The following is a 12,043-nucleotide window of genomic DNA, read 5'->3' as shown; positions in this document are numbered from 1 at the left end:
TAAACAGCGCAACAGAAAGAATTGATCTTGTTCGTGTTCACTGAGCGCTCGTCAGTCTTTTTTCGTCATATATATATGTAAAGAACGGCTAAAGAACGGTAGAAAGAGACATATACACAGGAAAGGGATCTTCAAGAGTGGGAAAGAACCTTGTCGAATGGCCAATGTCGCCAAGCTAGTTGCACAGGCCGTGGTGATCAGCTTAGTAGCGATAAGTAAAGCTTAAACAAGTCTAGATCACTAAATACGCTATTGAAGTTAAATCACTGTAATTATATAATGGCCTCTTGGGAAGTGTCATGCGACCCAGTGAAATGCTCTTGGAAGTTGGTATTTTTAGCCGTCTTTCCTCGCTAGAGCTTGTGTATCGATGGACTATATTCAACGTTTGCTTAGGCCCGGTGGAAACCAGGATTTCCAGCGAATTCCGGGGTCATTTCCCACCAGTGAGGACGAACATCCACCCACACCCGGTTCCCCAGTACATCGGTCACCATTCGAGAGCGTAACGAGAGTTTGTCTCAAGATTCCCCTTCTCTTGATCTACTATGCCATGGCCACATTGGTACTGCTGATTAACGTACTGCGACCTTTTCACAAAGTTTGGTCGTTCTACGACCGTAAGAAGAGAACTCTGGATCACGAAGATGCCCTGTCTTCTCTTCTGGATACTCTGTGTTTGGAACACAGCTCACAGGTAGCCAAAACTTCGGCCGATGAAGCTCGATTGGAGGATTCCTTCAGCTTTGCTTCCATTTACAGTGCAGAAGATGGAACTTTGACACCTCATCTCGTTCCATCGTATGCGAAGTTGCTGCAGTCAAGCTCTGCACAGGTCAAATTTGGCATCGTGTACCTTCACGATCAGTTGCTGGACAATTGTGGTGAGTATTTAGGCGCTCTATGTTCTGAAAAGTTCGTCAACATGGCTCGTAGATACGAGGCCCTGATCTGGATGGGGGACGTGACAACTTCTGAAGGGCTTCAGGTCGCAAATGGCTTGAAAGTCAGAAAGCTACCTTTTCTAGGCTTATTGGCCCCCAAACCTGGAAACAAGATACAAGTCATTGAGGCAATCGAAGGTGAGAGTCCAGATCGGTCGCTTGCTGGGTTTGAGGCCAAAATGGCAAAGTTTTATCAAAGACTCATCGAGTTACGTCAACAACAGCAAAATATAGAGCTTCAGAGACTTATGCGGGAACAACAGGATTCGCGGTATCAAGCGTCGCTTCGGCAGGACCAAGAACGCAGTCGCATCAGACAAGTTGAGGAAGCCAACCAGAGAAGACAGGAGCGTGAAACAGATTTAAAGCAACAGTGGCTTTCCTGGAGAAGACAGACCTTGAATCAGGAGCCAGATAGTTCTGAAGGCTCCTGTAGAGTGGCCATTCGGATCGCAGATCAAGGTCGTGTTGTTCGCCATTTTGACGCTAAACTACCCATTGAAGAAATATACGCATTTGTCGAACTATCTCGTCTGGGATTGCTCAATGAAACATCAGATACAGACCGGGTAGACATCAGAAAGCCCAATTACGAGTACAAATATCCGTTTAAGCTCATAACCCCGGTACCAAGAGTGGATTTAGATCCACAGGCCATAATTAAGGACGTTGATGCCATTTATCCATCGGGAAATATTGTTATGGAGTTCAATATCGCAGACTAAATTATTACATACATGAGTGCTATGTTAGTCGAAGCACGGTACGGTGCATCTTTTAGGAGCTTGCATCATTACGAATGAAACCGACTTACTTTCGCAACGACTTTTTCGCCTTTTTATTCTTCTTTTTCTTTACCAGTCCAGTCATACCACTTTTGATGGCAGCAGAGTAGTCTTGCCAGAATTTATCTAGGTTTTCTGCCTTTACCACTGTAGAGTGCTTAACTAGAGTGTCACCATTGCCTTTTTTGATCCGCACTAGAACATCGTACTGTTTTTTACGTGCTTCTGAAGGAATACTTGTGAACTTAGACTTTCTGGAAACGTCAGCAAGTGGTAGCTCTGTAGCGTTAAACTCGTCGTTTCCCTCTACTACATTTCTTTCAACCAGTCTTTTCACTGACAAGTTCACCGATTTTTTGGCTGCATTGGCCTCTTCGAATACGCTAGGTACGATTTTGAGGAACTCCTCAAGAGAGAGTTGATTTGAAAGGCTCATTGCGAGTATCCGATTCGCCAATGTGTCGACCTTTGATTCCCTAAGTTGTCCACTGCAAAATGTGTGTTCGTAGGTAGTCGTGATGTTGAAGAAATCCAAGGCATATGTCACGAAACAGGCTATTCCAATGTTGTTCGAAAAGTTGAAGATACAAACCTTCTTGTTGGCTGTGAGAAGGACCGCAGTCAACAGGATATCGGCGTACTAATGATAATGGCCGTACTTCTTTCTTTCAGAGACCTGAAATGAAAGTTTTGGGCGAATCGCGGGTTTGTCTCAAAGAAAGTGATTTTTTCCATCAAAAGCTCAAAGACTTCGACCGTGAAGCTCAACCTTGAAATTCAAACCCTTAAATTCTCCGAAGCTCTCCTGTCTCGTTGTTGCTTCGACCGTGGTATGGTTCTGAATACATGGGTTCAGCATTTTACGACAGAATAGTACAAAGTGACCAGTATCTCGCTCTAACGTCCAGTAACCGTGCGGAAGATATGTTCCTAGAGGAAAGAGAAGGTACACCCCTCATATTCTGCAATCTCATTGACAGTGACGTGGGTAGAAACCAATGCTTTTTTCCAAACTAGAATTTCTCTTCTTATTTGGCCAAACACTGTCATCGAACGGATAAGCTCAAATGAGCAAGAAGACAGGCAAAAGCTCGAGGCAACAAAGTGTTAGGCTGAAAAAGACCTATAAAACTAGCTTCTGGGACCCTAGTTGTGAAACTGATATTCCCATTTTCTGAAATCTCGCTATTTATTCAAAATCTTGTGTTTACGTCCCAAAAAGACGCTAAAAGTGTTCCCGAAACCGCAAAAAAAAGGACAATTCAATTCTCCAAAGGAAATTAATAGTTCACCATTTCGCAGAGCTTTATTTGGCCGTTTATGTCTCTTCCATTGTCACTTTCTCTCTGGTCCCGGGATACGTATAATGATCGAGAATTTAAACCATTTATTTCAACCCCGTTACTCAACCCTTACAAGAACAACAAAATGTATAAAAACACAGCAAAAGATGCTTTTTGAGGACCAATGAGCTAGGCTGCTGTTGATAGCGTGTTCAGAATTAGTTGAGGGTGTTTACTTCACTTCCTTCTCGCTGGTATAATGCTGTTTTCAGCCGTCAACTCACAAAAGTTCAGCGGCAAACGGCTAATGACTCGAAATAAAAGGCCTGTCTCATCACTTGTGATGAGAATAGGTCCCGACTATGGTGGTAGCAGACTCATAAAAGAGCTAAATGGAGGTTGAGAACATCATAATGAGGTTGAAAGATGTATCTCAACCAAATAATTTGATGCTACACAAAGATCAGTGAACAATAACCAAATATAAGAACCAATAACTGAATATGTGTCTTTGGTGGTACTTTTGGGTGTTGTCGCTTTAAATTGAAATCAAAACAACTTTAGAAGCAACGATAGGCATCTTCAATCACCACTTGTGTTCCTCAAGGGTGATAGCATTTTGCACTGGGGAGTATAAACCGAAACGAGACTTCTCAGCAAAAAAAACAAACTAGAGTGGAAATAAAGCGTACAGTAATCTTGTTTTTGGGCATTACAATTGATTTTAATCCTCCATCATTAAAAAATAAGTTTTCACTACATTCGCAACGTCAAGCATCGTTGTTCGCAGCCAAAAATATTGGTTCTAACAGCCCAAACCATACAAACCGAGAACAATAACTTGTCAGACAGCTTTCCGTACAGCTTTCTCCACTGTCATCGGTCTTGGCTCCGATCGGTGTTCCCATCTGCATCGCTTTACACTAAAAGGGATTATCTAATCGTCCTGTTTTGGTGAAGACACGAAAGATAAGCAAAAAGGTAGGATTCCACGAACTCTACATGTTGACAGTGAGATTGAACCGAGATTTCCATTGGTTGTGGTCTAGCGGTACATTAAGGCTCCACTTTTGAGACCCCAAGACCACTTCTTCGGTAGGAATTTCAACGTGGAAGTGGAAGCTAATGGCATCACCGGCTGTTGCACCGCCTTCAAAGGTCCAATTACTGACTTGTTTTATTGGCAGCAACATTGTCGCTCTGGGAGGAGGTACGCCTTACCTTTTCAGTTTCTACGCACCAGAGCTGCTGAAACAATGCAAAATTCCAATTACTGAGTCAAGCACTTTATCTCTTGCGTTGACTATTGGGTCTAGCGCTTTAGGTTTCATAGCAGGTGTGGTCATCGATAAGAAATCTCCCCAGCTCTCGTGTGGCATTGGCGCTGTCTGCACGTTTATTGCCTATTGGATCTTGAGAACATGCTATGTACGACAGATCTCCAACATTGCACTTCTATCCGTGGCGATGAACTTGATTGGGTTTGGTTCGGTATCCGGTTACTATGCATCGGTGAAGTGTTGCACGACAAACTTCCCACGTCATCGAGGCACCGCTGCTGCTTTTCCGGTGGCACTTTATGCCCTTGCAGGGTTGATGTATTCCTCTTTGTGTGCTTGGTTGTTTCAAGATCGGGTGGACGCCGTTTTCACATTTCTGATGTACACATGCCCGGCTATGATTTTGAGCGGTTGCTTCACGGTCAGAATTTATAAGCCTCATACTGTAAAATGGCGAACCTACTCGTCTACCACACAGAATGGTAGACCGATACCGAACCTTGCGCAGAAAAACTCACCTGCCACTCCACCAACTACTGAGCCCATCAATATTGAGAACTTCTCATCCCATCGCGATTCCCGTGGCTCATTCAGCAATTTCAAGCACGCTATGAAACGTTCGGCTTCCAGAATATCTTCGTCCTCAGATTTACTACTTTCCTGGGGGTCAGGTCAGAAAAGATCGGACTCCTCGGTTTGGGCTAAGGAACTTCCGGGCTCGCTCTCGTTTTGGGGGTGGGGAAGAGCTCGACCCTCAGACTCCGATGTCACGAATCCCTTACACAGAGCAGTGGATCCTGGCGCAAGACCTGTGCCCACTGCAGTGACAAATTCTTCACAAGATTCGGGTCGCCCCAAGACTTTGCCAGGAACTTCTGTGGATGTTTCTCACACTGCAACTACACCGAATGTTACTGCAAGACGCGATTCTTTTTTGAATCTTTCACCACGGACGTCGGCCATTCAAGAAGACTTCGATTCGACGGCAGTAGAGCCGCAACCCGAATTGAAGACCAGTTTCAGAGACAGTCACCTTTACCAGACTGTTACACAGCCAAAATTCATTGCCTACTACATCATATTGGCGATTCTTCAAGGCATTGGTCAAACTTATATTTATTGTGTTGGGTTTGTCGTCGAAGCATTAGCCCATTCTCACTCTGACTCAGGCATAAACACCAAGGCGACACAGTCCCTACAGGTATCGATAATATCAATCCTGTCATTTACGGGTAGGATTTGTGCTGGTCCCATATCGGACCTACTCATTAAACGCGTGAAAGCGCAGAGGGATTGGTGTGTTGTTGTTGCCGCTGGACTTCTGATATATGGCTCAAGGCAGATTCTAGCTGATATCGTATCCGTGAAAGGTAGCGCTGGTTTAGAAAAGGCTGATTTCATAGAAAACTTGTCACTCTCATCGCTCATATTTGGATTTGCATTTGGCATCACATTTGGCACTTTTCCGGCAATAATAGCAGATCACTTTGGAACTGAAGGCTTCAGCACCATATGGGGCCTGTTTACTACTGGTGGAATCGTAAGCGTCAAATATTTTTCAGCAATTTTCGCTAATGATCTGTCGCGCAACACCAGCGCCGGTGATACGGTGTGCGATAAAGGCTCTCTGTGCTATGCGCACGCCTTCCGCGTTGATGAGAATTTTGCCATTGGTGTGAGCCTCATGGTTTTGATTCTTATTGGCGTTGGATACGCAAGGAAGAGACAGACCAAACGGCATGAGCACACCGGCGTTTTTATTCTGGACGATGAAGATTCACTGGATGAATTGCCTTAAAGAACGATCCAAAAAAAAGCGTTCTTTTATCCAGTTTAGTTCAAGCTTTTATATCTGAAAGCTTTGAGTAGTTTATGTGACTATAGATAACTCTGTAGCTAAAGATTATAAAATATCGGTGTGGGAACGATGTTCAACACTTACAACCGACCCACCGTTACCCAACACGTCTCTTACCACGTCGGCAGGAATTTCGTTACCATTTTGATCCACAAATTTTTTGAGTCCCGGGGAAGCCATTATAGCGTCAACGTCCAACTCGTCTTCATCGGCAGGTTGTAAACTGCGTTCTGAGACGTTTTGAACGATAGAGCTAGCAGCGGTGGTCGCTGGCTTAAGAGCCTCCTCTGCTTGTTCCCTATCATACTTCTCGTAATCTTCGTACGAGGACAGATAATTGCCACAAGGGTAATCCCATCCGGACAACCATTGAGATTTTTCGCACAAGTCTTTAGTCCATGGAGTTCCATAGATTAGTGGCCGGTAGGAGAGGAAAAAGTATGCGGTTCCAGCAACCATTGCGCTTACAATCGCATAGCCGTAAATTTCTCTTCTGCGAAGGGTGTAAGTCACACCAACTTCTAGGGCATGAGCAAGAGCTAAAATTCCAAAGTAATATGCTGCCAGGTAATGGTGTAAAAACAACTGGCGACCCATCAAAAATGATGGGGCATAATGCAAGGCAAAACCCAGAAGATAGTGGATAGTTTGTACATGGAAATTGACAACTTTTGGATCCTGTAAAATTTTGTAACCTAGCTGCCATGAGATCAACTCGTATGCGACAATGAGACCAAACAAACCAATGAAAGCAGTCACCGACCACCAAACAATGGGGTTTCCTAGCAGGTAAACATTCCTGTGATCATGACCCCAGTAATTGATACCACGGAGCAAAAAGGGCCAAGAATGAGGTTTGGATTCATAGATATGTGGCTCAACCAAATTTTTGTTGATATGCCACATCTTCTGATGAGACTCGATTAACTTAGCAAAAAAGCCAGGCGTCTTATAGGAAACACGTTCAGCATCTTCTGGTAGGAAAGGGTGACTGTTTCCCTCGATATACCACAATGTTAGGTGTTCTTTACCTTGGCTTGCACATGTAACCTCTTGCTGCTCAAATCCCCATTTTGGGAGCTTTACTTCATGTGAAAACAAATGGCAATTCATCAATGGGTGCTTGAGTCTAAATTTTGTTTCCAAGGCTTTTACGCGGGCTCTGGCTTCACCGGGAGCAGAGGCAGCTTGGTCAATTTCGACAATCCAATCATCGTTTGCATCACCCTCAAATCCTTCAAAACCGTAGCCGGATACTTCTTTTTGCCAATCGGCGCTTTCGGAAACTGGTGCCTTGTGGTCATGAGAATGTAGCCTGCGTTGTGTTGATACATGTTTCAACCTAATAGCGGTTCCATCAGTCAAACCTTCGAATGAGCTTACAGCGGTGTTAGGTTCGTCACGTAGCTCAATCAGCCAGTCGTTATTTCCATCCAGGTGAGGGTATAAGGTGATCTGCTGTTGCTGAGACCCCTTCTCTAACATGTGGTCATGAGAGTGCAAATAACCACCCATTGTGGCAATGTGACGGATTGACACCACCGATCCAATACCAACATCAGCTAATATATCTTTTGGTATGGTATTACCTTTCAAACTAGTTCTGAAGGCGGATGAAAAAAACCCAGCACCATCTGAGTACACGGTCAAGGTATCGAAGTGGACATAAAAGAAAGCCAGGTACAAGATGGTTGGGATACCTAACAAAAACACCAGTTTTCTCACGGCTTCAACAAAGGTTTTACTGACGGGTTTGGATAGATCACCAATCATAAACCAGAGTCTCCATACACATAGGAGCCCAATCCAGGCAACAGTGAAAAGGCCCACCCATTTGGAAGAGACTGCCATTCCGAGAGAGATACCAGCTCCCAATAGAGCTTTCAATGAAGGCCATGAGCCTTGTGGATAAAGTTCGTACTTTTTGAAAGCATAAGCTGCGGAAGCAATGAAGAACAGTAATGGTGAGTCAAGTAGAATGTATCTTGAAATTGTAACAAAACTGTTTTCCACAGCGAAGCACAGCGACGCGGCAAACGCAATTGGAATTCTAACACCCGACGAACGTAGAGTCAAGTACATTAACAGCACGGTAATAATACCCAAAACACTTGGAAATAGTCTCATGAAAAAGAATGGCGTCGATTCTGGATACTTATCGCCAATGGCTTCAAAGTCAAAGTCTCCTCTAAAACCGGCAATTGAGCCCACTGCGGCGAAAAGCATCTTGGCTAGCGGAGGATGTACGTCCATGAAGAAAATTCCCTTTATGTATTTGGAAGCAAATCCCCCGAAATGAACCTCGTCAAAGACCACGGAATCTGGACGCGAAAGACCATACAGTCTCACAGTGGCCGCTATCACTACAAGTGCTGCAATGACAAGTTTTTCCTTTGAACTGGTAGGAGTACGCGTTTCAACAAGTGTCTTTGGAGGTTCCGTTACAATATAAGATCTAGCGGGACCTCTTTTGGTCTTCAGATCCGGAACTGGATCCCTAGGATCACTCCCTTGATGTCCGCCATCCGTTTTAGAAGGCATGATGCGATTTGGTGCTCTTCGAGGTTTTCGGAGTGTTCAGGTTTTGAAAGTGTACACGTAGTAAATATACTGCACTCGAAAATTTTGAAGGACCTAATTCATGTTTATGATGTCCGGTCATGTGAAGGAGCAGGAAAAGGGTGGGACAGAGAGTTCTTTAAGCCACCGGAGTTTACCTGATATACCAAGAAAAGCGTATGATCCGGAAAGTTCTATTCCAGGGAAGATGCTGGAAGAACGTTTATTCAAACTTCATTGGTAGGTTTCAATTGCAGTGAAAAAGGAGGGTGCAAGGTCATGCAGAGGTTCTGTGTGGAGAAGTGATAAAAGTCGTGTTGTAAAAGAGCCCTGACGTCTATCTTGAGGGGAAAAGAAAAGCTTACAGCAAACTGGCAAAGTGACTCACCAAGATAGCTAAAGTCGAGCACATCGCCTATTAACGTCTTTGGATAGTAGATGCACAGAGGGTAAACAATACTGGATCCTCTAATTTCACTATTAGAGGGCTAATCATGTGGCGTTTTTTGTGTTTGGTACTACTCCAGCGCCATATTCACGCACCAATACTGTTATTTTGTTGACGAAGAAGACGGTGTCTTAACTCAGAACCCTTTCCTAGCACACTTGGCAGCAATCATGGCCCACTTTTTTCGAAGCGTTTCTTTCGAAAAGAGCGTCTTGAACATTTGGTAATGGTATTCATGTAGCGATTATGAGGGAAGAGCCATTTGTTACTCTTTAGGTGTATAGCTCATAAGTGCTGTGCATTCGCGCCGTGGAAGTGTCAATAATGAGCTTATTTCCTATTCCTTCTTACTTCATGACGCTCATGCTGTTATTTGTGGCTGGTAGATGGTTAAGTTTTGGAAATACAGGTCAGTTTTACTTTAGCCGCCGGTATTGAGTGACAGATTAGTACAAAGTGATACGGTTTTATCGCCCGTTGAAACGACACGATATTAACAGTGGGATTTGAGCATTTGGAATGGTAGAGGAGTAAAGGAGCTACGTTGCGATAGAAGTGGGACATCACACATTCTATCTTTTCAGCGTTTTTTGTTATGGTGTGTGCGGATTGAAGCTTATTTATATGGCCACGCGAAAACAGCGTTTCAGTTTCAAATTGAAAATGATGGCGAGCACTCTCAAATAGCTGGCAGTTGTAACAGGGTCCTTTGCTGCATTCGTAGCGACCTCTAAACTTAGCTTTGGCTTCAAAGAGTGCAGCTTGAATCTTACATCATGTGACTTTGATGACAGCGACAGAATAATTATAAAGTGACTAGTCTGTGTCGCACTGTGGCCACTGCAACAGATCCCATTGACACAGTCCAGCGGTCATAGGACATCAACGACTCATCAAAACTCTAAAGACATGCGAAGAACTCAGCCAGGCTTTGATCGTTGTTGGTGGAGCAAAAAGCTGTCTCTTGAGTCGTGTACGCAGATAAGTCATGCATGAGTATGAGTGACATTGTCAATGATTCGACTAAGTCGGTTGCATGCATATCACATTCTCTTGAACCTAAACATGTTCGAGAGCTCTGTGTAATAGTCACATTGTACTACAGTTTCCACAGATGGCCTGTTAAAACTCGAAATGTGGAAAACAGAAACGTCAGGAAAACGGTATCAAAACTGACAAACAGCATATAGGAAGAAGAACGCTACTCACAGATACCTTGAGCTCCTTCAATATCGTCGCCAAACATCTCCTTTCTTCAAAATATAAAAACTCACAAGGCACAAATCTGGAAACCGATCTTGAACATCTGAAAAAAAACTAAGAATTGAAAAATCAGCTCTCTTGAACTAGCCAAAACCATTTCATAGCTCTTGATATAATTGTAGTGTGTTATCAAACTTCCTGTCAGTTCTGGTCTGGATATCACTACAAACGAAAAGGTATATGGCACATCGAATTCAAAAATCATTACCAACTTACAGGTGGCAAACTGTTAAACTTCCACAACAACCTTCCACACAGTCCATTGTTTCCACTATGGCTACCATTGATGATGCCAGACTACTTGTAGAAAAGAAAGACTATGCAAATGCTGAAGAATCGTACCAGAAACTGCTCGAAGAAACCAAGGTGCCTGGTAAAACAGGGAAGACCACTCAAGCCCAGACACAGCTTCAGGAAAGATGCATAGTCGAGTTGGGGACTCTATATGGACTTTCCAAACAGTCTGAGAAATTGGCTGGCTTCATACCAGAAGCACGAGACATTATGATGCAGTATGCAAAATCCAAGACCGCTAAAGTTCTCAAGACCCTTATTGATCAATTTGAACAGATTCCAGACTCACTTGACACACAAATTGCAGTGTGCATAGATAGCATTGATTTTGCAACCCGTGAAAAACGGGCATTTCTAAAACATGCATTGTCGATCAGACTTGCTACTTTGTACCTTCTGAAAGGACGGTACAACGAATCGCTGCAACTAATTAACGATCTGCTTCGAGAATTTAAAAAGCTAGACGACAAATCGTCCCTTGTCGATGTTCATTTGCTGGAGGCAAAAGTATACCACAGACTCAGAAACATGGCTAAGGCCAAAGCCGCTTTGACCAGCGCCCGTACCGCCGCAAACTCCATATACTGCCCCACTCTCACGGTTGCTGACCTAGATCTCATGAGCGGAATTTTGCATTGCGAAGACAAAGACTACAAGACCGCTTTCTCCTATTTTTACGAGTCCTTTGAAGGCTACCACAACCAGTCGATAAACTACCAGGAGAAGGCGGCCCAAGTGTTGAACTACATGCTGCTGTCCAAGATCATGTTGAGCTTGATTGACGAGGTCAACTCGATTTTGAACGCCAAATATACCAAGGAAAGCTACCAATCGCGTGGTATCGAAGCCATGAAAGCGGTAGCCGAAGCATACTCCCATAGGTCGCTACTGGAATTCAATGCTGCCTTGAAAAAATACGAAAAGGAGCTGATGGGCGATTCTCTGATCAGATCCCACTTCAACGCGCTTTATGACACCCTTTTGGAGTCTAACTTGTGCAAAATCATCGAGCCTTTTGATTGTGTGGAATTACGTCACATCAGCAAGATGATAGAGCTGGATATTCGTCAAGTGGAGGGCAAACTTTCTCAAATGATTCTGGACAAAGTCTTTTACGGTGTGTTGGATCAGGGCAATGGGTGGTTGTACATATATGAAACTCCACACCAGGATGCCACCTATGACTCCTCATTAGAGCTAATTGGCCAATTGAACAAGGTTGTGGAACAACTTTTCGAGAAAGCTAGTGTTCTTAACTAAATCCATATTAAGTATACTTACTAGTTAGTCGAAAACAAAGAAAAGAGAAAATGCATTATTGTGGTGGAG

The 12,043-nt window shown here is 43.8% G+C and overlaps 5 protein-coding genes across 5 annotated transcripts; 3 read left to right on the top strand and 2 right to left on the bottom strand.

The window, feature by feature from the left end:
- Positions 1-370: 370 nt before the first annotated feature.
- UBX3 (LALA0S03e04676g1_1) lies at positions 371-1,669 on the top strand (the record flags this gene model as incomplete). The annotated part of the gene is made up of 1 exon (XM_022773261.1): positions 371-1,669. One exon carries the CDS (start codon positions 371-373, stop codon positions 1,667-1,669), a length of 1,299 nt encoding a protein of 432 aa, XP_022627753.1.
- An 85-nt stretch (positions 1,670-1,754) lies between these two features.
- On the bottom strand, positions 1,755-2,165 carry SRP14 (LALA0S03e04654g1_1; the record flags this gene model as incomplete). The annotated part of the gene is made up of 1 exon (XM_022773260.1): positions 1,755-2,165. One exon carries the CDS (start codon positions 2,163-2,165, stop codon positions 1,755-1,757), a length of 411 nt encoding a protein of 136 aa, XP_022627752.1.
- Positions 2,166-4,137: 1,972 nt separating this feature from the next.
- LALA0_S03e04632g (LALA0S03e04632g1_1) lies at positions 4,138-6,090 on the top strand (the record flags this gene model as incomplete). The annotated part of the gene is made up of 1 exon (XM_022773259.1): positions 4,138-6,090. The coding sequence occupies one exon, from the start codon at positions 4,138-4,140 to the stop codon at positions 6,088-6,090; it is 1,953 nt and encodes a 650-aa protein (XP_022627751.1).
- Positions 6,091-6,195: 105 nt separating this feature from the next.
- On the bottom strand, positions 6,196-8,691 carry PMT1 (LALA0S03e04610g1_1; the record flags this gene model as incomplete). The annotated part of the gene is made up of 1 exon (XM_022773258.1): positions 6,196-8,691. The coding sequence occupies one exon, from the start codon at positions 8,689-8,691 to the stop codon at positions 6,196-6,198; it is 2,496 nt and encodes an 831-aa protein (XP_022627750.1).
- Positions 8,692-10,693: 2,002 nt separating this feature from the next.
- On the top strand, positions 10,694-11,974 carry RPN6 (LALA0S03e04588g1_1; the record flags this gene model as incomplete). The annotated part of the gene is made up of 1 exon (XM_022773257.1): positions 10,694-11,974. The coding sequence occupies one exon, from the start codon at positions 10,694-10,696 to the stop codon at positions 11,972-11,974; it is 1,281 nt and encodes a 426-aa protein (XP_022627749.1).
- Positions 11,975-12,043: the final 69 nt, after the last annotated feature.

This window comes from Lachancea lanzarotensis, scaffold LALA0S03 (genome assembly GCF_000938715.1).
Source record: "Lachancea lanzarotensis genome assembly LALA0, scaffold LALA0S03, whole genome shotgun sequence".
NCBI classification, from domain to species: Eukaryota; Fungi; Ascomycota; class Saccharomycetes; order Saccharomycetales; family Saccharomycetaceae; genus Lachancea; species Lachancea lanzarotensis.
The sequence above is the reverse complement of the archived record's forward strand: the minus strand, read 5'-3'. Positions and strand labels throughout refer to the sequence as shown.